This window comes from Oryzias latipes, chromosome 15 (assembly GCF_002234675.1).
Source record: "Oryzias latipes chromosome 15, ASM223467v1".
NCBI classification, from domain to species: Eukaryota; Metazoa; Chordata; class Actinopteri; order Beloniformes; family Adrianichthyidae; genus Oryzias; species Oryzias latipes.
The window spans coordinates 16,014,147-16,042,056 of record NC_019873.2 but is presented as its reverse complement, the minus strand read 5'-3'; the positions used below and the strand labels follow the sequence as shown (position 1 = coordinate 16,042,056).

The window sequence follows — 27,910 nt, the reverse complement described above, 5'->3', positions numbered from 1 at the left end:
CACTCAAGATGTTTAAATACAAGGTATGGGAATCTCCTTTCTTTCATAATGTTAACAATGTAATTTTATGTTTATATATCTAACATATATTTTTCTAGAAACTTTGGAGTTTAATAAAATAACTTTTAGCAAATTCAAGTAAAACCTTTTTTAAGTGGCTTGTTAAGCCCCTTTTTTAAATTCTAAACCTCAAACCTTAAAAAAAAACACGTATGGTGTGAACAAAAGTAGTTTTCATTTAATGGACTGAATGGCTGAAAGGATTATAAATATTACCCCCTTTGGCAATTTTTGGGAGCTGAACCTTTTTACCTAAGATGTTAAACAAATGATCTTTTTTAGTTATAATTTTCAAATACGGTAGTTGATTTAAGTGTTTGGTCTTTTTTTGCAAAAAATGTTAAAAAATATTGATATAAATGTTCTAATTCTTACCAGAAAACACAACAGATTCAAACACTGACAAAAATGAAGCTTCAAAGAATAACTGGAAACACACAAATTGGCATTTAGAGAGTATATATGACCCATGTTGGTGAACCAAAGTAGAGAGGGAATGTGAAACTGAATTACCCTCTTACTGCCCACAGTGACTCACTCTCTAAAACACATTTCTATGTCAACACTCCATATAATACCTCAGTCATCAACACGTACGTGTGTGCCTCTAGTGTGAAAGTAAGCAAAGCATAACTGGTGGCAGGAATGGAAAAAGCTAACCTGCACAGCAGACAGGTAAACAGATGACCTGATGCCTGGTCTTCAGATGCCAACCTTTTTTTTTTTTCAGTTTGTTTCACCTGTAAAAAAATTCTAATTTGTGAACTTTCTGCATACTTCTCAACATAAGCTGCAAAATGTACAGCAAATGTGTGCTAGACAATGATTTCAAAGAGCACACATGCAAATTAGCGTTTCATAAAAGTGCATATGTCTGTGTCCTATATTGCTTTTGTATTGATTCCGGTCAACCCACTATGTGAGTTTAAAGAATCAACCAATATGCTCAGCAATCCCACTTCTTCTGTCAGAATTTTCATGTTTATCTAAAATGTGCATAAAGACAGTGCTGTGTAAAGGTTTTGCCATCTATGAATCACTTTTATCTAACACCATCATGGACGCACTTGACTATTACAAACATTAAATATACCAAAAAAAAAAAAAAGAATCAAAGAGGAAACTGGACAAATAAAAACACTAACCAGACTGGGACAGTCCCTTCAAAACACCTTTAAACAAACATTTTCATCATCAAATAAAAACACAATATATTTTTCACAAATTACTGCTGTTTTACCTGCTTAAAAACTATTGAAATAAGAATTTATTTACTCGTACGCAGCTTTTCAGATGTGCCATAGTGAAGTTGAAATGAATACCCATTAGTTTACTTGCAAACGGCTTTACATTTATCTTTACTTATAATCTACCTCATCAGTATCTCAGAGCAGATGTTGATGTCCACACCGACGAAACTCACACACTCCTGCACCACTCCCTCCAGCGCTGCCTTCAGAGCTCCAGCAGACACATCATGCTATAAAAACACAATGAAGAAACATGTTTGTTAACACACACCCAAAAAAAACTATTGAGCAAAAGAGTTTACCTTTGGTTTCAAAAGTGAAAAGCAAAAAAAGATTAAAGATTGTATCTGTTATTCAAAGATGAGGTAGCGGTTCTAAACACACAGGTACAGTCTGCTGCATTGGACAGTTTTCTTAAACAAGCTTAAGCCCTTACTCAAATAACAGAATTATTTTTGCTTTGTCCTTCAGCAAAAATGTTTCATTAGTTTTACAAAGCACCTTCTTGTTTTGTTAGGTACTTAAACAGAGCAAACTATATTTTCATTTGTATACATTTTTTTTATCTGCTTTACCACTTGCTTTATAATTTCTTTTTCCAAGAAAACTTGCATCAAACTTGTTTTGATGACACTTGTGTCAGATCTTAGCTAATGTCCATCATGTCTCTTTAGTCAGTTCAAAAGCTTTTCAGTAAAACTATGCGTAGACATGTAGGAAGGTTAAAAATTATGGTAAAATATGCAAATGTTCATACAACAAACATAAAAAAGAACAAAAATGCCTTATAGAAGTAGTTGCTACTACCCTTAATTGCAGTTAAACTCTGAAGCAACAAACAACACCAAAGAACAGTTATTAGGGTGTCAAATGCCGACTATGTTCTTTTTATCATCTGTTTTTTATGACCAACACTACCTGGTATTGTGTTTGTGGTGTGTGTATGTGTGTTGTTTATAAAAACGCAAAACACTTGAACTAAAAATAGTCCAATAAAGACAGTAAAAACAAACATATATAAGACTGTGTTTTAAAAGCAGTAGTTCAAACAAAAAACATACATAAAGTATGGAAACTAAAATTAATGCTTTTTTTTATTTTAGTCCCACAAAGGTTAATGTAAAACTGTTTTATGGGATTTTAAAACTATGCAGGGACATATAAGTCTTTGGAATTGTGACACCACCAACATTTAAGAAATACAGCTGAAGACCCATGCCTCAGCAACTGTTGAGAAATAGCAGACACTTTATGGCAGACTGCTGTTGGATCTCTCCATCAATGTGAATATATCCGTGCATGAGTCCCTGTGTTGTGAGCAAGAAAGAGCTTAAGACAAGCAGAGTAGGCCTGTAAAATGATCAAGCTGCCAACAAATACTTGTAAACACACACAACTCTAACCAGAAAACAGCTGTTCATCACAGCACAGCAAGACAGGCAGACCCAGAAGAAAAGGGACTTTAACAGTAATTGAGAGAGAGAAAACATTGCTCACATTTCTGCAACATTAGCAAGTACTGTAAGTTGTCTGACTTAACATTCACAGATACAACCTCTGACATGTACACTAATACAACCAGTTATTTCACTTAGAAATAGTTATGCAAGCTATTTTTCTTTATAAAAACCCTGTGGAACTCTAATATAATAATAACAACCCAGATTTTTAAAGTATTTGTAAATCTTCATTGAAATGTCTTTTTAAAAACATTTTACAATTTCAGCTTTATACTGAAAGAGTTAAAAGTCAATATCATTTAACGTTAGGAAGTACTTAGTAAATCGGCTTTTCTCTGCTTTTGTCAACAACATTTACAACGGAAACAGCTGGAAACATTTTAACAGAAAAAAGTACAATAATCTTCTCTTTCATTAGAATTAAAAACAAATAACAATGTACACAAATACACAATGTAGCCACATAAAATAGACTACACACTCAGCAATAAATTCATATTCTTCCAAAGCAAAAGACTAGCCTCTTTAAGAGTTATTCATTTTTGGTTAATGGTATTTTCTCAATAACAAAATTCATGTGAAGATTTTAGAAATCCCTATATACTACTGTATAAATGTATAAAATGGATCTGCAAGTATAAAAAAAAAAGCTGAACAGCACTCAGGTGATTTTTGGTTCATTTTAGTTCCCTTTAGGACTCAAGTTTTTACTTCTAAAGGGAAAAAAAAAATTGTCTGAGAAGCATCATCAAGAAGGAATGATGAAGAGGAACTCAATGGTTATACCAGAAGAAAATATTTCAGACAAGAAGAGGAGGTACGGTATGTAGAATGAGTTATGAGCTGGAGCTCAATTACTGTGTGGTTACATTCCCACTACAATTTAACACAAGATTGTTTGAAACAGCATAGATATAGAAGACATAGAACGCAACATAGATATTTTTAAGAGCAACTTCAAAATGAAGTTCTAACTGCATATATGTACATAGGTAGAGAATGCCTTTTAATTGATTAATTTCAGCTTAACAAGTCATAGGCTTTAGATAAAAGTGTTTTCTGAGCATTGACAGAGACAACGAGGTGTTAAAAAATAAAACATAATACATTTTAGAGCTGTTTAGAAAAAGGTATATCAAAACAATTACTTGCTGGTGTTAATGGCCTGAACAGAAGTTCACAGTGCTAAAAATAAATCAACAGTCCAAAGCAAAAAAAAATGTCTCATTAAATAGAAAATTCTGATTTAATTGATTAATTTAAGATAAATGAAAGTCTGACTCTGCAAGACGCAGAAACCTTTTGTCGTACATGCACAACTGAAAGACAGAAAGATGTCCATTTCACCTTGAAACCCCAAATATGCAGAGTTTTTCCAACATTTCACTTTGGATAACTTTTTCTGGTGTCTCACAACAGTTGTTGTTTGATTGGTGAAACAGTTAGCGAGTAGTAAACGCTGAAAGATGTGCATACTGAAAATAAGAACGGGGTTGAGCGGAGAATTTCAACCTGAACTAAAAAAAGTAAATGTTCATTTTCTGTCTTAATCTCTTTAGTAATACTATAAAGAGTAATAATAAATCAATTCCTGCTTTGAAGATGTTCTCTTTATCAACTAACCAATTTATGCCATTGGTAGCCTTGTAATGTGCCCATATGTTGCAATGTATTGCATCTTGTTCATCATAAACCAGCCTTTAGGCAACGGTACTGATTTAGCAAGTATATCCATGCAAACATATTTTAATGTTTCTATACGTACAACTTGAAATTAGAGGCTCTTACAAGCTCCTATTGTAACCACAAGTGGTGAATTTTGGCCTGTGTCCCTCAAAAACGTGAGTTTTTCAGTTTATATATGGATCTTGTTTCCATTACTTAGGGCAAAATGAAAGCTGACTGACAAACATTAGAGAACAAATAAATGCAATTTAAAAACTCTGATTTATCACCTCAATCAATAATAAACTGTCTGCAGAGTGAAAGCCTAGTATACTCTTGTGTTTTGATCTTTAGTCAACACTGTTCAAAAAGATATTTAAATACAGCCAGAATCCAGAACTGTATATGATTGAGTAAAAGGTTGAGGTTTTACCAATACTTTTTTAGGGCTTTTTCACTCCTTCATTCTTTAGTCTCAACCGTCAGACCCAAACCTCAAAGTCATTCAGAACCAATGGACTGGATCAGTGTGTGTGAAGGTCATGTTTGGATTGGCCTTAAACCAGCTAAAGTCAGCCAACCAATAGGCATGAACAAAGTGCTTCTGTCTGCACCACGAGAACTTAACGGCTGCAGTTACCACACGTCAATCAGAAAGGGGAGGAAAGACACATTGATATAAAAAAACAATTAAAGACAGAAATGCAAGGCAAGCATTATTTCTCTGTGTATTTCAAGGATAAAATAGAATATATTTATGACCTTTGACGGAATTCAAGCATTTCTATTTTGATTTGAACTTCTACAGCCCTAAATTGCGTTGCAGGAAGAGAGACGTGAGGGTCACATGAGGTAAATAAGAATCAACATGACTTAAGAGGCAAAGCAGCTGCCTACACCTACTGTGCTAACTGATATTAATGGCTGAAGTCTTCAGTCTGACAGTAACTGAAAAAACTGGTATGGCAGAAAATCACAAAATGAAAAATGAAAATTTGACTATCAGACCACACAAAGCATCATGTTGAAAAAATAAATGTCTGCATGTTTCTGTAAATTTTTAAGCCATTTTACTATTCAATGAAAAAAGAAAATTTGGGGCACATTTTATTGTTTTAGTCTGTGCTTTCTTTTATCATTCTCAGACCAAAGAACAGTGCAGGAATGAACCACATCTGCAAGGTTAACTAAAAGTCAATTTTTTCTTGACTGACGGCTTGCTCAACGCCTCTGGGAAAACACTGTAAATTTTCTGCTGTGAAAACTTGGCAGAGATTCAGTGTGCATGTTTGTGCACATAAGTGTGTGCTTGTGTAAGTGATTGTTTGGCAGGAAGCTGTGTCATAGTCATTATTCAACTGACAAAAGTTGGGGAAATATAAAACCATTTTATTGCTGTCGTATAACTTTCTGGTTTAAATTTATGACAGATAATTAACAGATTAATTATGAGTAAATTGAGACTAAATTGAGAGTCTTTTCAGATTAACTGAAAAGACTCCAAAGAAGAACAGAATTAACTGAAGGAAGTCCAAAATGAACATCTAAACTTCTGAACCCGTTTTGTCCCTTTCGGGGTCATGGGGCTGCCGGAGCCTATCCAGGGGGCAGGGGACATCCTGGACAGGTTGCCAGTCTGTTGCAGGGCCACAAATCACACACCCATGCACACTCACATTAACACCTAACATTATTTTGGACGGTGGGAGGTATGGCTGCATGATATGAGGAGAGCTTGTGATATGAGATATTAGTGATTATATTATTATATTGCGATGATGATATAATTTGCGATAAATGAACAAATAGCAAAACAACCAAAAACGTAATTTCGTTTCACACATTTAAGGTAACCATTAATTGCAATTTTCACTGACTTTTGTGATCTGGGTATTACACTGCTTGATATCGCGATGACAATACATTTGCGATTTATTGTGCAGACCTAGTGGGAGGAAGCCGGAGAAAGCCCACGTATGCACGGGGATAACATGCATGCTCCACACAGAGGGGTCCCCTGATAGTGTTCTGTTTCAGGTCCCCCAGACAGGACTTGACCCAGGGGCCTTCTTGCTGTGAGGCAAAAGTGCTAACCACTGCACCACCGTGCAGCCCCAAAATGAAAGTCACCAAGTTAATTCCTTTTGTTTTTTTAAAGGTCAGGAATCAGAGATAGAAGCATACATTTTCTATAATTTCAGCAACAAAAAGAAACTAGATAGGCTATCAGCCAAAAGTGTTGAATAAACTAAAAGGTGCTGAAAAATTGTCTTCTACCTGCGCAAACAAATGAGATATTTTTAGCTTCTGACTTTTTTTTTGAATTGAATTCTAAAACTGATCAGTTCTTTTCCCACGCCTTAATAAGTCAAAGGAACTATCAATCACTGTCAAGCTTCCCTCTCATGCTTATTTGCCGTGTCTGTTCCTGTCTCCCCTCTAGGCACTACTACTGAGGAGTGAATTTTAGAATGCCCACACAGGACAGAAACAGGATACTCAATCAGAAAATGGCTTGCTTGCCCTAGCTGAAGGCAAAAAAAGAAACCTAGATTAGACACTTAAATGTCTTTTAACACAAGACCAGCCAGGTCTGGACAGCTTTACATCATTGGCTAAAAAAAGTTTTTTTATTTTTTATGAAAATATAAAAAATTCTGACCCTACCATCTGAATGTCACAGCGGAAAATTTAGACTCATCATACCACACAACCTTCTTCCAATCTTCTATTGTCCAATTTTAGTGAGCCTATGTGAATTGTTTCTTCTTCTTAGCTGACAATAGTGGCATCCGGTGTGATCTGCTGTAGCCCATCTGCCTCAAGGTTGGACGTGTTGTGCGTTCAGAGATAATCTTCATACCATACCTCAGTTGTAACCAGTGGTCAAGTTACTGGGTATTTTTTTTTTTTTTAAATTAGCTTGTCTGGCCATTCTCCTCTGACCTCTGGTATCACTAAGGCATTTTTGACCACAGAACTGCAGCTCACTGGATATTTTCTCTTTTTTTTGGACCATTCTCTGTAAACCTTAGAGAGAGTTGTGCGTGAAAATCCCAGTAGATCAGCAGCAGCAGTTTCTGAAATCCTCAGACCAGTCTGTCTGGCACCAACAACCATGCCACTTCATTCTGATGTTTAGTTTCAACTGCAACAGATCGTCTTAACCATGTCTACATGCCTAAATGCATTGAGTTACTGCCATGTGATTGGCTGATTAGAAATTTGCATTAACGGGCATTTGGACAGGTGTCCCTTATGAAGTGGCCAGTGAATGTATAGATCCACTATTTCATAAGCTTGCTCTTAAAATCAGTTTTTTCTTTCCTTTTTGGAAAATTAGGTTTTCTGGCCCCAACATGTTTAGTTTTTCTGCGTTACTTCATAGTGTGCTTAACTGATCACAAAAGCCACTAGATTTTGAAACATTCCCATGTTCAAAAGAAAGATGTTCACAGCGTGTAATAACCTGCAAGTCTGGGTACTTCATAAGAAATAAAACAAGTAGCATTTACCTTAACTCAAACCAAAAATTGATCCCAAATCAAGCTCTTGGTGCTCCCCAACTAAGTAGCACCACAGAAAAAACTGGCTTGAAGAAATGGAAGATGCGAGGCATGTAGAAGCATGGAAACACTACCAAAAAGCTGAGAAGGAAAATGTGGAGATTGGTTGATGAAGCCAGGGAAAGAGTGACAGTTTCTTTAATATCCGGCTAGTGGGCAGTGTTGTCTCACACAGCGGTGTGAGTGTGTCTGTGTGTGTATTTTCGTGTGTCTGTTGGGGATTACCCAGCTGTTAACAGACTACTACAAAAAATACACAGAGTTGAATTACATAAGCTTGTATGATAAGCCAATTCTGCCAAGTCTTAAAAAGAAATGACACATTTGTCCATGTAGGTGTTCAGATCTTTAATAGGAGTACATTTTAAATGCACTGTACTGTTTTGACTTTTAGCTTAAAAAAAACAACTATGGCATCTTGCAATATTGGTAACCAGCAAAAGTTGCCAGCCAGCAGTGATATAGTGAAAACCTTGTTCCCACACCAATACTTGCATTCAATCCGATTTTAATGGGCCTTACTTTTTCAGCCCTCAGCTCATTTCCGCCTTTCTCTCAGAGCTGTCACTCAATGGGTCAGCAACGGGAGAGAAAAAGAGCGCCTGCTGTGCCAGCTGTCTAGAGTTACATCTGTCCTGATGCGTGGTGAGTCTAATGGCAATAAACTTTCAGAAGGCTCAAACTGCCAGTCACACAAAAGAGCAGACATGCATGAGTGAAGATTTCCCACACATACGCATTCATCCAGACACCAATGCATGTGCCTGTATATTTAAGCAAATGAACACCCAGGCATTAATTCTGTGAAGGAAAGTGTGCACTAGTATGTTTTTCCTTAACTCACACAAACCTTAACAATGTCTCATCTCATATCTGTCAGCGGCCAGAGTTTATTTACTCGGTTATATTATCATTTGTTGACCTAGTCACATGATCTGACAGCAAAAGGTGCAGAGCTCTGGACACCCCAGAGAGCCTGTGCAGAATGTGACGAGAGACAAGGACCTGCTATCCAACACACTCAAAGACACACATAAAACACACATGCACAAAAGCAATTGCACTTAAAAAAAAACCTGCTCTTTTTTACACTCCAATTTCATTTTTTTCTCTCACACACTTTCATTTTTCCCCTTAACAATTTTCTATTAACTTTTGTCCCCAACTGCTGTTCTTTATAACTTCTTTGTCACTTTTTTCTTTCCTCCTTTTGACTTTTTACTGTTTTTTCTTGTTAAGACAGAACTATAGTCCAACACCAAAAAATTAAATATTGCTATAACATGATAAATAACTAAATTGAAGCAAAACTGAGCTCCTCCCAGCCTTTCCTGTTAAGGATTTCCCTTAAAGCCTTTTAGGCACATATATTTTCAGTGAAGTTGACAATTTTTGTCATTTTGTGTTGTCATTTTCCAAACAAATTCTTAAAAAATCATTTTAAAACATTGTATATTTTCTATTTGATGTTTTTTACAAAGGCAAAACCCTCACTCTCTTTCTTTAAAAAATACACTGCTGAAGCACAAAGGATCTTCTCACGCAGCAACGCTCAATGATTAAATGTGCTTCACATCCTCAGAAACAGGAATTTTGCCACTTAAACATGACGCCTCAGAATTGGTCAACCGAGAGAAAGAACACAGAATCTGTCCATAACCAGTTAAAGTGGTTTGGACATCTGGCAAAAATGCCACCCGGACACCTTTCTCGTGGGGCGTTACATGCATGTCCAAAGGGGGAGGAGGCCCTGAAGCCGACCCCGGACACCCTGGAGAGATCATATCTGTGGCCTGGGAAAACCTCAGTATCCTCCCGGTAGAGCTCAGACAAGCAGAAAAAAAGGATAGATGGACGGAAGGGCTTTTTATTGAGTGTATTCTATTGCTTTGGTAACTTTAACCTCTACATTTTTTTATCTTTTATCTCTTATCTTTTCCTTTTATTTGTTGTTTTTAGCCTTTTTTCACGCCTTATTTTCCTCCCTTTGTAACACTTTTTCCATGGAGTTTATATAAATTGAAACTGATACTGAACTCATAATAGTGGAGATAAATAGACACGCTCAAGTGTTTTCATGAAATACTTCTAGCGTATGGAATTTATGCCTTTGCAAAACATACAGATAAAGTCCAGCCATCAGACAAGCAAAAACAAATGTTCAAACACACGTCATGCCTAATCTCCATAAATTGAATTGGTAATCCCAAATATCATCTGTTGACACAGCAAGTTCATTTTTGTTCTGCTCTCAAGCCATTTCATTTTTCTTTCTCCATATATGCTTTGCTGATATATCTTCTATCTTCCATTAATATCCCCCTAATAGCTAAATAGCCTTTTTGTAAAGCTGAGGTTAGTAGAAATAAACAAATCATATCAAAACTCTAAAAACTCTGCCAAGCAAAACACATAAAACAAAAGGTCCTCAAGGAAGTCTTTCGACAAAGTGGTTTATTTGTTTTTTTTTACCTGAAAATTTTGATCCCCGTCTGAAGCATTATTGTCATTGATACTAAATGTAATCTCTTCACATTATATAAATTGTTCACTTTGAAGGAGAGTAAGCAAAGGAGGAAAAAAGGAAACTCTCACCTGATATGTCCCAATCCCTATGTGTTTAGGATCAATCTTCACAAGCTCACCCAGTGGATCCTGAACACGTCTTCCAATGGACACTACATGTGTGCACACAAACACACAACACAAATGTGAGACTCAAATTATGTGATTGCATTATGTGTTTTGTCTTTCATGAACTCACATGTAAACTCGGTTATTAAATATGCAAATCTATAGTGCTTGAAATTACTGGATATGTAAATTCTCCTAATTCAGATGCAGGGCCTGAGGGTGAGACAAACCTAATTGTAAGGCCTCTGAACCAAGCAATAGTTAAAGATGCCTTTTAACTTGAGTTTTTGCACATAATATTTGGCTTTTTGATAAATCTGCTGGAGGCTGGACCAGCAAACCTAAAAGCAATTGACCCACTTAGTGAAACAGCAGTGCAAGAAAACATAACCAAATAGAAAAATATTTTCTCCTGATACTATAAGCAAAACAAAGTCATAGAAATCATTAAAAAATAACCTTGTGATAGCATGTAATAGATGTGTAAAATTAACAGTAGCAGCTGTTCAATGCCAACATCAAGCAGAATAAACCAATGAATTGTCAAATGATTTCCAACAATGCTGACTGCAGCATTGATTAAAATCACAAATGTGCTGAAAATAAATAAATCACAGAGTAACACTGGTGTGTTTGATTTACTTGCTAATCCAGTTCTATTGAATTCTTTGTGAATCGTTTTTCTGTAGAGCAACAAGAAACATGTTTTGCTTGCAGCAGGCTGTGGTCAGTTGTCTCTTTTTAAGTGGGAAACACATGATGAATGAATTAATGGATGCTTAGGAAAACCTATTCAAATATTTGTCAGTTGTGCTTTGGCTATGATGCCAGCCTCTCTAATTGGATGTAATAATACCAGAGAATTTGTTGAAATGTTGCCCATTTGTTTTCAAATTTGCTAGCTTTGCCAACCTTGGCGAGACACGGGCTTGCCTAAAATGGTTCAAATAGATGGGAAAAAGAAGCGTTTGAACTGCATATACAATATAGAAACTTTTAAAACTGACATGCCAGTCAGAAGAGCCAGTCTGTTTCTAAATGAAATTTCAAAGGTTTCATAAAACAACCCCCAAATTAGCTTGATATGACATGATGAATGTAACCACAGAGACCAAAAATGGTTTGGAAACCAGACTGCATGAATTGACTTTCCACCAAGCAGGTTTTTTTTAGAACTGACCCTTAGTTCATTTCATTTATGAACTTGCCTGAAACCAGAAAACAATTAGTCCTTTAGTGAATAAAACATTTTGCAATAAGATGTTGAGATCCTAGAGTCTAGGTCCTATAACTTTAGCAAAAACTCACACATTGTAGTTTTTAACACATTATCAATTTTATGCTGATTTATTTTCTTTATTACAACAGCTCTTTATTTCCATTATTTTACGTTTTAATAGACTTTTTTTTTAGAGATTTTTTGCAAAAGGAAAAAACAAAATGAGCACTTTATTAAAAAGTATAAAATTACGTACAATATATGAGTAAATTCCATAAAGACCAAACCAAACTGAATAGTTGGAAAATTTAATTGATAAATTAGCATTTAAAATACCGGTAGCCCTGAATCGAACAGATAGTCTAAAACAAAACTTCTCTGGCTGCTGTATACTGCATTGTAAGATAAAATTCCTCCTAATTCATGGTTGCACAAAAAAACAATTAAACAAACCACAAAAAGAATATCATTTAGTAAATAAAGTTTTAAAAGGATGCTCCAAAAACAAAGCATTACAAAGGAAATATCACTGACCAAAACCTATGGCATACAGTTTTATCCCTTTCCCGGACCTTCAGGTCTCTTCCTTCTCACTGTTGTGTGTACAATGTGTGTACAGTTAAACCTTTGAAGTTTGTGTTGATGTATTTCTTTGCAGGACATGTGTCAGATTTATATCTCCAAGGAGGAAAAGACAAAGCAGAAGAAAAGGATGGGATATAAAAGAGGGAGTATGTCTGGAATCAATGGGTCTTCTCTCTCCTCCGGCTGCAGCAGGAGGCTGCTGGCTGAGATAATATTTAGAGAGGGATGAAGTTTCAACCTTAACCTTGCTCAGTACACCAACAGACCTCTCCAGCACTCTTTCCATTTTCCCTTTGTCTCTGACTTTCTGCCAAGTCCTCTCAGTGAGGAGATGAGTTGTAAAGGCAGTCCAGCATAACTCTCCACTATTCATTAAAAGTTTATGAGCCAAATATAGTAATATCAAAATGGGAAAGGAAGTTATGGTTTTTATTAAAAAAGAAAGTGAGAGGCACAGAAAAGCCCAAAGCAAAAAAAGCACTATGGCTAAAATAACTGGAGTCCACCAGGGGTCCCTGATCTCCCTTTCAAAGTAGAGAAACTTGTAATGGTTTTCAATGAGCCACTACCTCTAAATGTATAAAATCAATATGATAAAACTAAAATGGATTGATGTGTGGTTTGTACCATTTCTGTTTCACTGTATGTTGGCAAATATGTTTGCAGAAGGCAGAGGGATTTGTTTTTACATTCTAATCCCTTTCAAAACCCGTTTAATCTCTTTATCAACATGAGTTACTTTTACCGATTGTGCAAAAAAATCTTTTGCAAGGTCGAAATCTTTAAATCCTAAAATCAATTGATGAAAGTGAATTGTTTAAATGAAACTAACTTTTACCTAAACTAAGACAACTACAGATTTTATGAAGGAGCTATATGAGAGTTTGAGGCAGCCAGCCATTAACATTCCAGCAAGAAGAACGCAGCACACATGTATTGTGTTTTCAAATGAAGACAGTTCTGCCTGGTTTCATGATCTACCTGCACTCCTTAGGTTAGGGTCCAAGTCTGGCATCTCTTTGACTGCCTCAGGACTCACACTGTAGATGGAAGCTCCTGCCTCGTTAGTTATACTGTGAAAAGAATAAAACGTTTTATTCTAGAGGAAAGTTGGGGGGGAAAACGGAATGACATGATAGCTAAGAGATATTAAAACAGACTTATCCAGTGACGGATTGAGAAAAAGAATGGGGTTTGAAGGAACAACACAAAAAGAGGAGTTGGGGGAGAATGGTCATGGACAGGTTGTTTTCTTTTACAGACATAATGGCAATAAGTGAAAAACTGTCACTGCCTTGTTCCTCACAAAACCTCATGTTGGTCCACATCTGATGTAATTTTTCCCTTTGTGCTCCATCAATAATGTTATGTCCGAATCCATTACTGACAAGTGAACAGGAGCCATAAGGAACCCTTTTTTTTGCCAATTACATAAGCCAGAACTTTTTTTTTAATTCTTTGGTTTCTGTACAATGAGGATGGATGCATGTGATTGGTATTTGGGTGTATGGGGAAGGCAATGATGTGAACAAGATAGTGGTGATAATCATACAAAAATATTATTATATTGTTACCATACTTTGTTCATGGTGAGTCGTTTAGTTGATGTAGATTTAATTGTAAAAGGAATGAAAAGAATAAGGGGAGGGCCTTCCAAAATTTAAGCTGCTTTTTTAGAAATGATCATTAGTATTATTGATGAGTTAAGATTAGGGTTGTTGTTAAAGCTTTTGAGAAGTTTTCTTTTATCTTCACTTTTGTAATTTGCATGTTGAAAATAAACGGATAAAAACAGAAAAAAGAAGCAAACGTAAATTTTGTTAGGAACACTTAAATAGACAAAAATAGATGACACTCAAAAAAAAGCAACATAAGCAGTTGAGGTTTTGAAAACATGACAACCTCTTCTAAGTGCAATTCCTGGAACAATACTGCCACCTAGAGGTCATTGGGGTCCACTGCTGTTTTATCTGTGTAAGATTTGAGCACCACCACAACACGTTTATCCCTTGTGCTATCCTATGGGGTCCAGATGACCCCACCCTTACAGTGACGTGTTATTTCTACCATGACAAAGGTGGATGCAGGTGGAAAGATTTCATGTAATTCATGGACACCAGTGAACATCACAAATCATTGAAGAAAAAAGGTTTAGTGCATTGTCTTGTGGGGTCTGGATGACCCCACTCCCAGTGTTAAAGTGCCTAGGATAGCACAAGGGTTAACCGAATTTTGCTAAAACATGGAAACCACTTAGGTTGAAACCATTTTTGAATTCCATTTCCATATTTGTGTTGCCCACTATTATTTATACTGATTGAGGATTTTTTTCTTAGGTTCTAAAGCATATTAAACCTTTAGGGTGACAAAGATGACAAGCTTAGAAGTACAATTTATCATGTCTAAATGTAAAATATTTGTCTTATGAAGTTTTATGGTGAATATTGCTTAGCAACACTAACAAAGACAAAATGAAAATTAGTACCGTTGCAGCCATTTCTGTCCAATGGTGAATTTCAGACATAAGCAACTTTATAAGTACATACATTGACTATAAAATCTGAGTGCTTCTCACCCTTTCACCACAAAGTGGCAGTCTCACAATAAAGTATACACAACCTACAGTAATGCGGCAATGCTGGCAACAGATAGGCTGTCATATTGCTTTTTTCCCCCTTTTCTGTCAACTGAATGGCTGAGGAAGGGCTGAGGAAAGAAAGCAAAAGAAGCTTCCTCAGGGCTAATCAATATGACAGTGAGGTCAACAACACCTCCCCTGTGTCCAAATGTAAGACCTTTTGCGGTGTGTCAGCACGCACACACACATATGCATACTATCCCAGAGGGCTAGACTCAGCCACAACAACCTTGCCAATAATAAGTCTCTCGTTAATGAGGAGTGGCAGAGGCCTTCTGATGAAAATCACATTTAAATGAACTCGTCTACCCTCACTCCTATCCTCTCTCTGTCCCATTTTCTCAATTTAACCCTTTCTTCGCCCCCACCGTTTCTTTTTGTCAGCTCCCTAACCATCGTGCTGACAGCTGACATATCGCCATGGTGACGTTGCTAACTAGCACTGGCACATGACCTTCAAAGAAGTGAGACAAAGCTGGTCATTAATTAGATGCAAAAAGATAAACATATAGCAGGTAGGGGGAAAATATTGTCTGTCAGGAACAAAAAAAACTTTCAAAAATCTAAAGAGAAAAAAAAAACCATTAGAAAGAAAGACTCCTGCAAAAAAAAAAAAAAAGTAAGACAGGTGAGGTATAAAAAATACTTCCAGCACCCCAGCAGAATGTTTTTTCAGTTTTTTAAACATGACTTTAAAAAGAGAGAAAAGAAAAGAGAAAAGGGTGTCCACCAGCCCCTTATCACGTCCAACTTAATTAAAGGCTGCTGCTGGGGCATCTCAGTAACATGGCTGTCATAGATACAGCTCTGAGCCCTCACCGCCACAGCATCCATGACTGTCACCACAGAGAGGGCAATGCCCTGGCACACAACAGAAGGTCGTCTGAAGTTAGATGGTCAGTGTATGGACAGATATGCAAACACACAGTAATATCCAAAGTCAGTGGTCGCCTTTCGGTGTAACGTGATGACTTCTGGCCCTCTAGGTTTATTGCTTATTTGCACTTTCCTTTGCTCTCTTGATTGCTTGAACACAGAGACAAAGGCCTGCCTTTAGCCCCATTCAATCCCAGGGCAAAGTCACATACTGGCTCCCTTATCTGTGCTTTGTACCAATTCTGTTTAAGACACAGCCTCTGGCTCAACAAAAATGTTCACATTATGACCGACTCCCTGCTACCCCTCAAGAAAATCAACAATGAAAGAGATGGCTACACTGTTTGATACTTTATTATAGCCCTTATGCTCAACTGCTACAATTTAAATTTAAAACAATCATCGAATCAGACGCAAACATCAGTATCTTATCCTCAACAAGCAGATGAATTAAAATGAGATAAAAATCCTTAAAGTGGAGAACGACATTTTTTTGATGATTGAAAAATTATACAAGTGTTTCCCCATTGTGTGTTTCCTATAAAACTGTATCAATTGGGTAAGTTTTCATACAGCTCAAATAGGGCATACAGACCTGGCAAAGTCTGAATTGAATAATTTAGTTTGGATGAAATAAAAAAAATGTAACTTTAATGTCTGTATCTTTCTTACAGAATTTAATTAAGATTACAATGTTAGTTGAATTTGTTGAGTAGGACATCATGCCTACAAATGTTAATATGAACTAGCAAAACAGTTCAAATTACATAGAGTTAATGGTAGCTTTTTTCAGCGCAACATATTATTCCCAGGTCATTTCAAACCCCAGGTATGCACTTTAATCCAAGTTGATGATGAACAAAACCAATAAAAGAGAATCTTTTAGAACTCTCTGACACTGCACAGAATACGACCAAAACAGCTTAAATGCCACCAGTTTATCCAGAGATCAGGTAAGTTCCATTTTATATCAACAAAAAAAGCCTTTCCTGATTACTTTTTCAAACTGTATTTATTCAAATCGATAAAATCTAAAATTAGAGAAGAGGAACTGAACGCACTACATGACTCAACAGATCCTTTCAGGTCTGACGTTACAGACCACTTCCAAGAAAAAAATGGGTGGTATCCATCATAGTCAGTTACTGAGGGATTCAAGGAACATTAGACAATATTTTCACATGTGGAAAGACTCTTAGAAATGTGGTGAAAAACACTGTCAAGAACAAAAACACCCTTTTAAAAACGAAAATGAAGAAATGAAACAATCTTCTTTTTATGCTCAAGCACTTTCAATGAATTTTACAGTTTTTTCCTTCTTCTAAAAAAGTTAGATTGAACCTAGCTTAATTGAATTAGAAATAGGCTACACCTAAAATAACAGATCGGGTATAGATGCAAAAAAGGGGAAAAAATCTAAACTATATTACCAACTTTCTCTGTCTAAGCTGCTGAAACAGCTTGAGTCTATTGTTCAGTCAGCTGCAAAGCTTGACCTCGAGCAAAAGAATAGAAGATGTGCCATACCTCCCTCATTCGCACACACAAACGCACACAGACACACGTCGGGTCTATAGAGGATGACATTTTTCACAGAGAAAAGCGTCCAAATGGCAGGTGTCAGGGGCCGTCAGTCTCTATCGAGGCGCTAGAAGGCAGGCAGGCAGGCAGCCGTACACACGCACAGAGTCCAACTGTTGGTGTTAGGTGTGTCTGAAAAGAGCAAAGCCTCACAGACACTCGCATCATTCTGGTAGTAAGAAAGGCATGTTCCTGTGGCACGCACTCACACACACACAACAGTATACACAGCAAGCACACACATTACATGTCACACAAACTCATCACAAATGTTTGTCAAATGAAAAACCATCACAGGAAACACTGTAACCCCAGGGGATGATGGCAGATGAATGGAGGAATAGAAGAAGGGACAAGCGTTTGCAACCAGAAAGGCTTGGAATGGCGAGGGAGGGGGTAGAGGTTGATAGGGATAACTGGCAGGTATTTTTACCATCTACTACCTGCAAATGCCGAAAATAAATCAAAGGACCCTGTTCATCTTTTTTTAGTCTTTTCAGTTTACTTACTCAACCGTGTAATTTATCACCAACAGGGATACGGAAAAAAATGTGAATTTAATGATTAAAACCAAATGTAGGTTTCATGGGGACCGTGCTTTTGCCATGTTGTCTCCTAAACTATAGGATATGTTGCAACTGGCAATTAGAGAAGTGACACTCCTGGAGAGTTTTAAAAAAGAATTGTTCCTCCATTTCAGTGCTTTAGTATCAGCCTAGCCATGTTATTATGCTGGTTTTAATCTCTGTTTTAATTTGGTTTTATGCTAATAATTCTTATATGATTTATGATTGTACAACCAGGGCCGGCCGTGGTGCAGCGGCAGGGCGGTCGACCCATGATCGTATCATTGCAGGTTCGATTCCCGCCTTGCAAGCCCATGAGTCGATGTGTCCTTGGGTAAGACACTGAACCCCACCTTGCCTCTGCTGGGAGGTTGGCGCCAGCGGAGCCGCCACCAGTGTGTGAATGTATGTGCGACTGGGTGAATGGGTCTGTGACTGTAAAGCGCTTTGGGCCTTGTAGGTAGAAAAGCGCTATATAAGTTTATGCCATTTACAATGTTTTTTTCCCCTGTGTAAAGTACTTTTGGCCTCTTTGGCTGGTTTAAATTTGCTTTAGATTTAAAGAAATGAGGATGATGATGATGAAGATGATGAAAAACAATTGACAAAAAAAACTATTGGTGAATAAAAGTGAATACAATAAAATAAAAAGCAGCCATAGAAGAATAATAACAAAGTATAACTAGTTAGCTTCATTGGTTAAAAATAAAAAACTACATTTTTAGGTATAACAGAGTGAGGAGAAGCAAAGCGAAACATCTTGCAGTTTCCTCATCAAAAACCAGTCTTCTTTTTAAATTAATTTCAATAATATTAAGAAGTGTGAGAAAGATTTAATTTTTCTGTGGTACATATATATTAAAGAGTGTCAGGTTAAAGCAAATCGAAATGGAAAAATTCGCAAAAGTAAATCAGAATGAGATAAGTGTCATACACAGAACTTTAGTTAAAAAGAAAGTCAAATACAAAATGAAATCTCCAGTTAAAGTTTTTTTTTAATGTCACATTATCATAAAAAATGTCTATGCTTCTCAGACTGCCCTTGACTTGGATCATTGGTCCAGTCAGAGCTCCGTTCTTCCCCGTGTCCTGAAAAGACTTTATGGAGCACATTTTCTTCATCTTAAAGTTAAGATTTAAAGTTTGTTTAGTATAAAATGGAATGTAATATCATTTTTTATTGAAAGTCATTCTACTGTTCTAAATCACTATTTTGAGCAATATAGTTAATAAACCAACAGCAAAGAAGAGGCTTTTCTGTGTCTGTAAATTATTCTGCCTCCCTTCATGTTCAACCTTTAACCTTCACAGAGGCCTAAATCCCTGGATCTCACCCAGTCATCGCTTGTCCTGCCACTGCATGTTCATCACTCTCTTAGCTTGGCCCTTGGAGAATGCCTGGACAGAGGGTATGACAGGGGATACATATACCCGCACCACATCGAGTCATAAATACAGTCTCCACCACTGTCCTCCAGCTCCATCAGCTATCCAGTAATAATGATCTCATCCCAACTAGAGGAAGCTAGAGGGCAGAGCAGTCAAGCACTGGTGTGTATCTGTTGGTGCGTCAATAGAAGCAGTTATTAATTTATTGAAATATTAAAGTCTACCTGTTTAATTTATTCAAGTTAAAACCATTAAGAATCACTAGTGGGCTTAAAAAAAAGAGGGGCAGTCATCGAATTACCTCCAGGAACGACAGAACAAGTGGTCTAAAAACTGGATGTCATTTCTACTAGCCTAAAGCTGTGGTCACAGCGTGTGTATCATCATAAGTGCCGATAGACCTCCCCGACCTTACCCCACATAATGCTGTCCTCTGATATCATTTCCATCAACAGTTTCAGACAACATGTCATCTGTGATGCTTGCAGCCCAAAATACAAAAGTGTGCGGATCACTGTTCATTTCCAGTACCATCAAAACGTCATTTTAAAAGTTACATAATCGTTCAACTTTATGCAATCAGACACAAAAAAAGCAAAGTCAGAACAAGAGCTGGGTTAAGCTAAAAAAAAATACAAAAGTCATGCAGAAATGAATTTTGGATAAAGATCTGTGTTTGTGTGAGCTTAAGGAGTTTTACAGAACCTTGCAGCATTCACATGTTTATGCATTAGATCAATGTTTGTGGCATGCTTCTGTATTTCCTATAATACACACATACTGACAAACATTCCTCTGACCATTTCCAAAAGTTCCTATTAGCTTTGACAAAGCCTGGGTGTCCCATCAGTGTTAAAGCTTAATGGTATTCAAGGTCACACAGCTCTATCCTGTCAGGGAACCATGAGAAAAGAAGACACACACCTACAGGCCAGAAGGTAGCCATATGGAGCTTTATCCAAACAATCTTTGACATAGTGTGCATAAATATTAAAATAAGTTTATTCAAAACTTGATTTATAAAACCTTTTCTAGTCAAAAACGTGGTTATTTATTTAAAAAAAAAAACAGTTACAATGCATTTTGCAGCAGGGAGTCACTAAATTATTGTGGCACAGCTGTACAGCAAATGACCTAAGGTGCAGCCAGCGAGCGACACTACAGTCACAGACAAACCTTGTCAGCTCAATAATACCTCATGCTGTCTAATGTCCTGCAGGATGTTGGCGGCCCATTGTTCAAGTTAATCATGTTGGCTTCCTTTGCTGGAAATCTAATCATTGGTGAATAGTCAAATCAGGTGATTTACTCCTCACTTAGGATAAAGAATAGAAAAAAGAAATGGCATCACTGTGTCTAAAACCATACTGCAATGTTACATTATGTTGCATTTGCTTATTGTTGTATTTGAAGTGATGATTATTGAAATCTCCCATTCCTTTAATAAAATTTCCACCAAAAATGTTATGTAATTTAAACAGTTAGGTTTATTAGACACCTAGAATTCAAAAATGTCAACAGTCACAAAATCTGTAAGCTCATACTGAAATTAGTAATAAAAATAATAATAAAGTGAATGTCAACAGCTTGTATTATTTACACTAAATACAATGGTGAACTCAATAAGGCTTTTTTACTATGCAAAGTTAATTTTGGTTTTCAAGTGGATCCAAGAACAATAGCCTGCATTTACTTGATGAAGACATAACGCAACTTCCTGTTTGGACTTTAAGTCCAGTTGGATCTACTGTACTGCATCCCTCCAAAATGACAAAATTTAGCAAACTCAAAACCAGTCTAATGAGATACGATTCAACTCTATTGCCCTAAAGACCTATTTCAGTGGGTCATAGTGTTCTTGTGGCCTTTTTCTCATCATAGAAGACATATGTAAAGAAAATTAAGTTTACAATTGCATTTCAGAGCATTTGTTTATTCAAATCATTGTGAATAAGAAGCAGATCTAAAAATGCCATTTAAAGAAGCTTCCTGCTCTGCTCCATTCTGATGTATCCACTTGTAGACGTCTTGTTTCCCTCGTCTGAGGTGGGATCTGTCTCAAAACTGTACTGCTGGATAGCTCAAATATTACTCGTCATTTTTTGTTGCACCAGTAGTTATGTTGAGGGGCTGTTGGCCAGCGGGAGAGAGTGTAAACAAAAGGATTATGGGAAGTAAGCAGAGGATTATTCTTAGTTTAGGGGGCAGTGGTAGGGCGGTCGCCCTCTGATCGGAAAAATGCAGGTTCGATTCCCACCCTGCCCAACCATGTGTCGAACACTCCTTGGGGAAGACACTGAACCCCACCTTGCCTCTGGTGGAAGGGTGGCTCCAGTGTGTGAATGGGACTGTGACTGTAAAGCCAACAGTCCCACCCTCAACTCAAGAGGCGAATTTCTAATCAACTCTGCCGCTCGGCAGAAACTATGTCCTAGAAAAGGACACATTTTTCTTATTTTGAAAGGCCACTGGGAACACTTTTAAGTAGATCAAAAGATGATCACAGAGGGAGTTTAACCATATTCAGAATGAGGCATCGAAATGCATCAAAACCAAATGTAAAAGTAACAATGACAACAGTAATATCACATTTAAATTGTAAGTGGCTGCAAATTTACCAATGACTAGTAAGTGCTACCTATTGACCTTACTTACAGAAGTTAAAAACAAACGTGTTTTTTGAACTATTACAAATATATTCAAATATGTTAAGCGTTGATAGTATAGGTAATCTTTAAATGAATTGTATTCAGATTGATAAGACTCAGACAAAAAAGACATAGAAGATTTAACATGTTCCCATACTTCACACATACACATCCATACAAACAAACACCATGCAAGTTAGGATGTCCTGCAGGCTGCCATTTCTTGCTGTCATTCCAACTGAGCACTCAGGCAAAAGGACAGAAAAGTGGAAGACAGACACATGGCTAAGGGTGGGGGAGGAGACACAATGAATGCTTGCAGGGAGACAAGAAGCAGACGGTGTAAATGAGGCTGGGAATTTTAATGAACTACCCAACAGCCAATGCTGACAGAGGAGGCACATAGAGAGGAGAAAAGTGTTAATGAACTATGCAAACCTGAACGCCTGTACATGTAAACAAAGCACAGCCATGTCATACCTCAAACCTCTGACAGCTGCTTTCAGGAGTCGAGCATATGTCGGGTTAAAGGATAAGAAAGTAACTGAACTGAGAAAAAAATCACTTGGTTAAATCACTTTGAAAATATTTTCATCTATGCAATTTGCGACAGGTGTGCATGATTTTCTCCCCTAACAAGTAGCAAAATAAATGTCATTAAATAGATAAATAAAAAAACACGGACTATTAAGTGATCAAGGAAACCGGTGTTTTGATCAAAAACAGGATTCTTAAATCAGGCCATCTTCCTGCAGTGCTTCTCAGTATAGCCTGAATTCCAGATGGCTTTCATGGACATTCACATTCTAAGTCTGATTCTTTAACACATGGTAATCTAAAAATTTTAAGCCACATTTCAGTTCATCTAGAGCCCGAAAAATTCAACAACATTCAGAAAAAAAGGGTCAAAAAGTCACTTGAATGCAGATATAAATATGTTAAAATAAAGAAGTGTGCTGTCTTTCTGTTTTTCATGATGTCCTTCATTCCATTTTTCCAACCATTCTTGCAATGGTAAGGAAGTTTTTTCAGTGGTAAGTCAGGGTCAGCTCTGGGTCAGTAACCAGTGAAGTAAACTCTCGGTTTTCAGCTGCTGTCAATCCTTCAGATCATTCCCCCGTGTCTGCTTTTAAATCATCATTGTCCTGCAGAGTGGGCACTTAAAAAGCCAAAATCTTACAAAAAGGCCACCAAGGCAATAAACCTTTTAAAGCTCAATGAAGCTGCTGTGAGCTGGAAAAAACAGATTTTACATTTCCTTAGATGGAAAAGTACGGTAGTCATTTTTAAATACCGTACATCGTTGAATTTAACCAAACAAGTCTCTACACCATTTGCAGTGTTTTCAATAAAACACCAGTTTAAATAAATGTTTAAAATATTTTTTAAGCTGTATTTAAAATGACATGCCTTCATCCCGATTAAAATACATTTATTATATACAATTTTTTTTATATGTTTGTCACATTATAGAACAGTTTTTAATAATATTCAAATTAATAATAATATTACAGCATGAATTGGTTTAATAGGAATTATTATTTTATTTTAAGATTACCAACTACGCTTCTTCTTAAAATAAAAAATGTTTAAAAAGTAAAGAAAGGAGTTAAGTAAAATAAAATAATAATAAAAGATGAAGAGATAGACATAAAAATATGAGAGGGTTTTGATATTTCTTATATTTATGAGGCCCTACAAGCTGAAGTCCACAGTGAGCATATTTACATGCCATTTATTCCTACTAAGAACTATACTTTAGCAGCCAGAGTCCGAATAAAATCTTTTTAACTTTTAAAAGTTCATAAACTTGCAAAAGTTCCTTTTTTATTGTTTACATTTGTGTCACATGCTGAACCGTGAAGTTGGGTGCTGGAGGACATTCAGTTTGGACCACATCAAATGCATAGGTCCAACATTCTTATGGTTTGTGAAAAGTGTGGATGCCAACAGCTACAGAAGAAGTAAAAACAACAGAGACATTATTTCAAGATGTGAAACAGCTGCTCTCTGGATGAGCCCACAACGGTTGTAAAGAAAAAAGTATCTGTGGACGTGGACCACTGAAAAAAAAAATAAGCAAGTGGACATTAACTTAATAAGGGCCCCACTTTTACCGTTTGTGCTCTTGAAAAGGAAAATGTAACTTTAGAGAAAAATCATAAGCCTTTACACCCAAGGTGTGACCTCTGAAGTGCACGTCTGTGTGTGAACTTAAAGACTCACAGCTCAGAATCATTTTAGGCTGCGGTCCTACTGCTAACCTCGATTCAACAAACCCACCTGGAACTCAGCACAGAGTAAAGAAGATGGTGCAAAGAGAGGCCGGTGGTTATTATGCTTGGACCAAAGTTCTTTGCTGCTGCATTCTGAAAATTGGACTGGGTCGGGTTACAGACACAACGTGGACCCTAAAACGTCTCTTTAATTGGACTAAAGTGAAATGAAGTCCAGATGGCTTCAGCAGACATTCACTCGAAGACTCATTCCAATTTGTCTCATTTAGGCTCATCTACCTTTTTTTTTTTTTACTCTGACATACATGTTTAATTTTTTTCTCCTTTTTTTCTAGATACTAAAGTCTAAAAAGAAATCTTATGTTTGAGAGGTTTTTAAGTAGCAAGATAAAGACTTTACCAGTATGACACATCCAAAGGGTGAAAAAAACGTCTTGCGATAAGGTCTGCGAAAAAGGTCTCCGTTTCACGACAAGCAGTCCCGTTGCCGATGACAACCTTAGTACAGCTAGAAAGAGAAAGACAAATAAGAGGAATAAGGACAGCAATCTTAAATTTTTAAAGTCTTTCTAATGTCTATTAAGTCCATATTAACAATTCTTGTGTTTATTATAATCAAGTTTAAATAAAAAAAATAATAATAATTTAGCACCAATACCTATATTTGGTCATGAGGTGGCGCAATTTCTCCGCTTCTCTTTGTTGTCCTGCATTGTGCAGATACAGGACATCTGTGTGGATAATCTGACCTGACAGAGTTTTAGATCAGAGAAAGAAAATACAAATCTGATTAGAACTCAAGATGGTAAAAATGATGCACTAAAGAGGTTGCAAAATCTAATGCCAGGCATTTACACTGTCAAAAGCACTTCAAAAGCTTCTTCCAAGCTCGACATGAAATTGTTAACTGACAGGCAAGACCTGTTTCAATGTAATGCTGGGTCTGACACCTGATACAGGGGAATTTTTCTGTGGTGATCATCTGAGCCATATAAGTTTCCAAGAGGGTGTGACATTCCTACACCCACAAAAAAGTCAGCAAAGCAGAGAAGGACACACATAACCCAGTCGAGAATAAGCCATGTGGCAACTTTGCCTTGCCATCAATGTCTTTTTTTATTTCAGATATTAGTTTTCCATTAGGTAATGAATACAGCAAAAGGGTGACATGGACAAATAGAATCTGCAAAGTTGTAAAAATACTGTTTCTAATATTAGTTCTTAAGCGTAATATTATTTTTTATGCCTTCTACTAAAATAATAATTGCCACAAAACTTATGTAGTAAAAAATGAGCAGTTGGAATCCCTTTACCTGCCCTTAAGAATCATGTTATGAGGAAATGATGTGCACTGACTCCGTGCTTGAAAATTCAACATTTTTCATCATTGCAGCTTCTGAAAGCTTCTCTTGAGAAATAAGGTTGTTTTTGGCTTCACAAGCAAGTCTTTTTTAGTAAACCAAACACACACAGACATGCAAACACAGTAAAAAAATGTATATTCTTAAAAGTCATAAGCCCAAAATACAAATGAACACTCACAATACAATGTGAGAATTTAAAAGCTTTTGCAGTTACGTTCATTTTTGTTCACTGCCCTAATAAAATCTTCACTGTACTCTTTATTATAAAAATGCAAAAGTATAAATTGATTGTAATTGCATTTGTGAAGAGGATAGTGTTTTCTAAACGTTAGAACTATCCTTGGTGTAAACATAATTACAGTCATGGGTGATACTGACTACAGTGAATGTGTTTTGGAGGGCCCCTTACTAGTTGGGGAGAGGATTGCCAGCTTGCAGCCATGTCTGAAGCCAGGGTCCACTCCCATAATGACACAGCCTCTGACAGGACATACCAAGAGGCGCTGGCGGAGGTTTCGCACAAACATTGCAATCGACTCTTTCTCTGCTGCACTTGTTAACTTTGTCCTAATGGGAGGAAGGTATAAGGACCACAAACAGAAGGGGGAGCAGAAAACGCATAAAAAGACACTATCTTTGTATATGCTGTCATTGTTCATTGCCACACCCTTCATGTCAAATCATTTATAAACTTTACCATAAACAAAAAAAAAAAAAATACCTGTAGCTCCTTGTGAGAAAAGGCAGGATAAGACGCTTATAGGAGTCGTCCACAGCATTCATTATGATTGCTTTCTGTTCTTCTTTTGCCATAGACTTTGGCCTCCATCTATATTTTAACAAAGAAAAAAATTCTTAAATGCAATGGATAAAAAAAACTCCTTTAAATCATTAGGTGTGATGCTGCACTTCCAATTACAAAAAATATGAACTTTAAGTAAAACGTAAATGAAACAAAGCTGAGAATCACGTTTTATTAGTAAAATGTAACTTCTACGTACTTTTCCCCTAAATTTAAATATTTATCAGGCTAAAACTTTATCTCATTGACTGCATTAAAAAAAACACATCTGTGCTTTAAGTGTCAGGGCACCTGCCGGTAGCTGACAACTTTATTGTGACACATCATGGAAGTGCAAGACCATCATTCCAGTGTCTGAAAATGCAATATTGTGCTTCTGACCTGTTGTTGACACACCACCAGGTGAAGTCACTCTTCACTCTGTCAGGAATATTAACTTTCACTGTCAAAATCTTCAGACTCTCCCCTCGGTTAATGGCCAGCGTCTGTACACAAATATGCATGAATGAAATGCACACATTTCACCTGCTGAAGCAGACAGTGACGCAACTGTTATCATAACACCTCAAAACTTTAGAGACTTGAAAGATAAATAGGTTTGAAACATTTCAGCACAAATGTACGGTTCTAAATTATTGAGCAGTGATGCAACTTTGATATTTATATTACATGTTTGCATTAAAAAGCATGGTCCTTAAGCATGTTGGTCTGCTGAAACAGCATGAGGTTAAAGGTCATATTACACAATATCCTCACAAATCCCCAATGTTAAAAAATATTCTCCTCTCGCAGCCATAAAGAGTGAATCTTCAAGGAAAACACGTGCATAAAAAGGGACAACCCTAAGTCTATCCTGTGGCCAGGCTTCTTGTGTTGTGTGCCGGTTCTCCCCTTAGAGGAACTGTTACATGCTGTTAAGCAAACAGTAGTAAGTGTCTGACCTTTTCAGTGGGGAACCTTTAGCCTGCCATAGAACAGGGCCAAGAAGCAAGACGTCAATCTGGAGACCAAGCGGAAGAAGCGAGCTGACAAATGCCACCACTATGCCACCATCAGCACTGAGACCGCAAGGCCTTCCCCCGCCCACACCCACACATGGTGCCACAACCACTACGACTCAGCATCACCCTTGAATGCGGCGTGCCCATATGCAACACACACAAAAAGGAAACATTCGAAGCACAGCTAATGGCGTGGCAGAGGCCAGAATTAATGCAGGGAGTTAGCTTGAATAATGACGAAAGCTAGATTTCTCCTCTTTTGGCATATTCTGACTTAAGGCGCCCTCCCTGACTGTGATGAGATTTCTGAAACAATCTTCATCAAAACAATGATGTTTAACATGCTGTCAAGGAAAGCCAGCAATGCAC

The 27,910-nt window shown here is 37.0% G+C and overlaps 1 protein-coding gene across 1 annotated transcript in view; it reads right to left on the bottom strand.

Annotated features, from left to right (window-relative positions):
• Positions 1–27,910, bottom strand: part of srbd1 (S1 RNA binding domain 1) — a 48,951-nt gene that overhangs the window by 8,430 nt on the left and 12,611 nt on the right. The window contains exons 10-17 of the mRNA XM_023963391.1: positions 26,922–27,025; positions 26,460–26,567; positions 26,148–26,305; positions 25,033–25,123; positions 24,775–24,882; positions 13,421–13,512; positions 10,597–10,679; positions 1,434–1,540 (exon numbers count right to left, since the gene is read on the bottom strand). Of these exons, the coding sequence (XP_023819159.1) occupies positions 1,434–1,540; positions 10,597–10,679; positions 13,421–13,512; positions 24,775–24,882; positions 25,033–25,123; positions 26,148–26,305; positions 26,460–26,567; positions 26,922–27,025 (851 nt within the window). The remainder of the gene's footprint in view (positions 1–1,433; positions 1,541–10,596; positions 10,680–13,420; positions 13,513–24,774; positions 24,883–25,032; positions 25,124–26,147; positions 26,306–26,459; positions 26,568–26,921; positions 27,026–27,910) is intronic.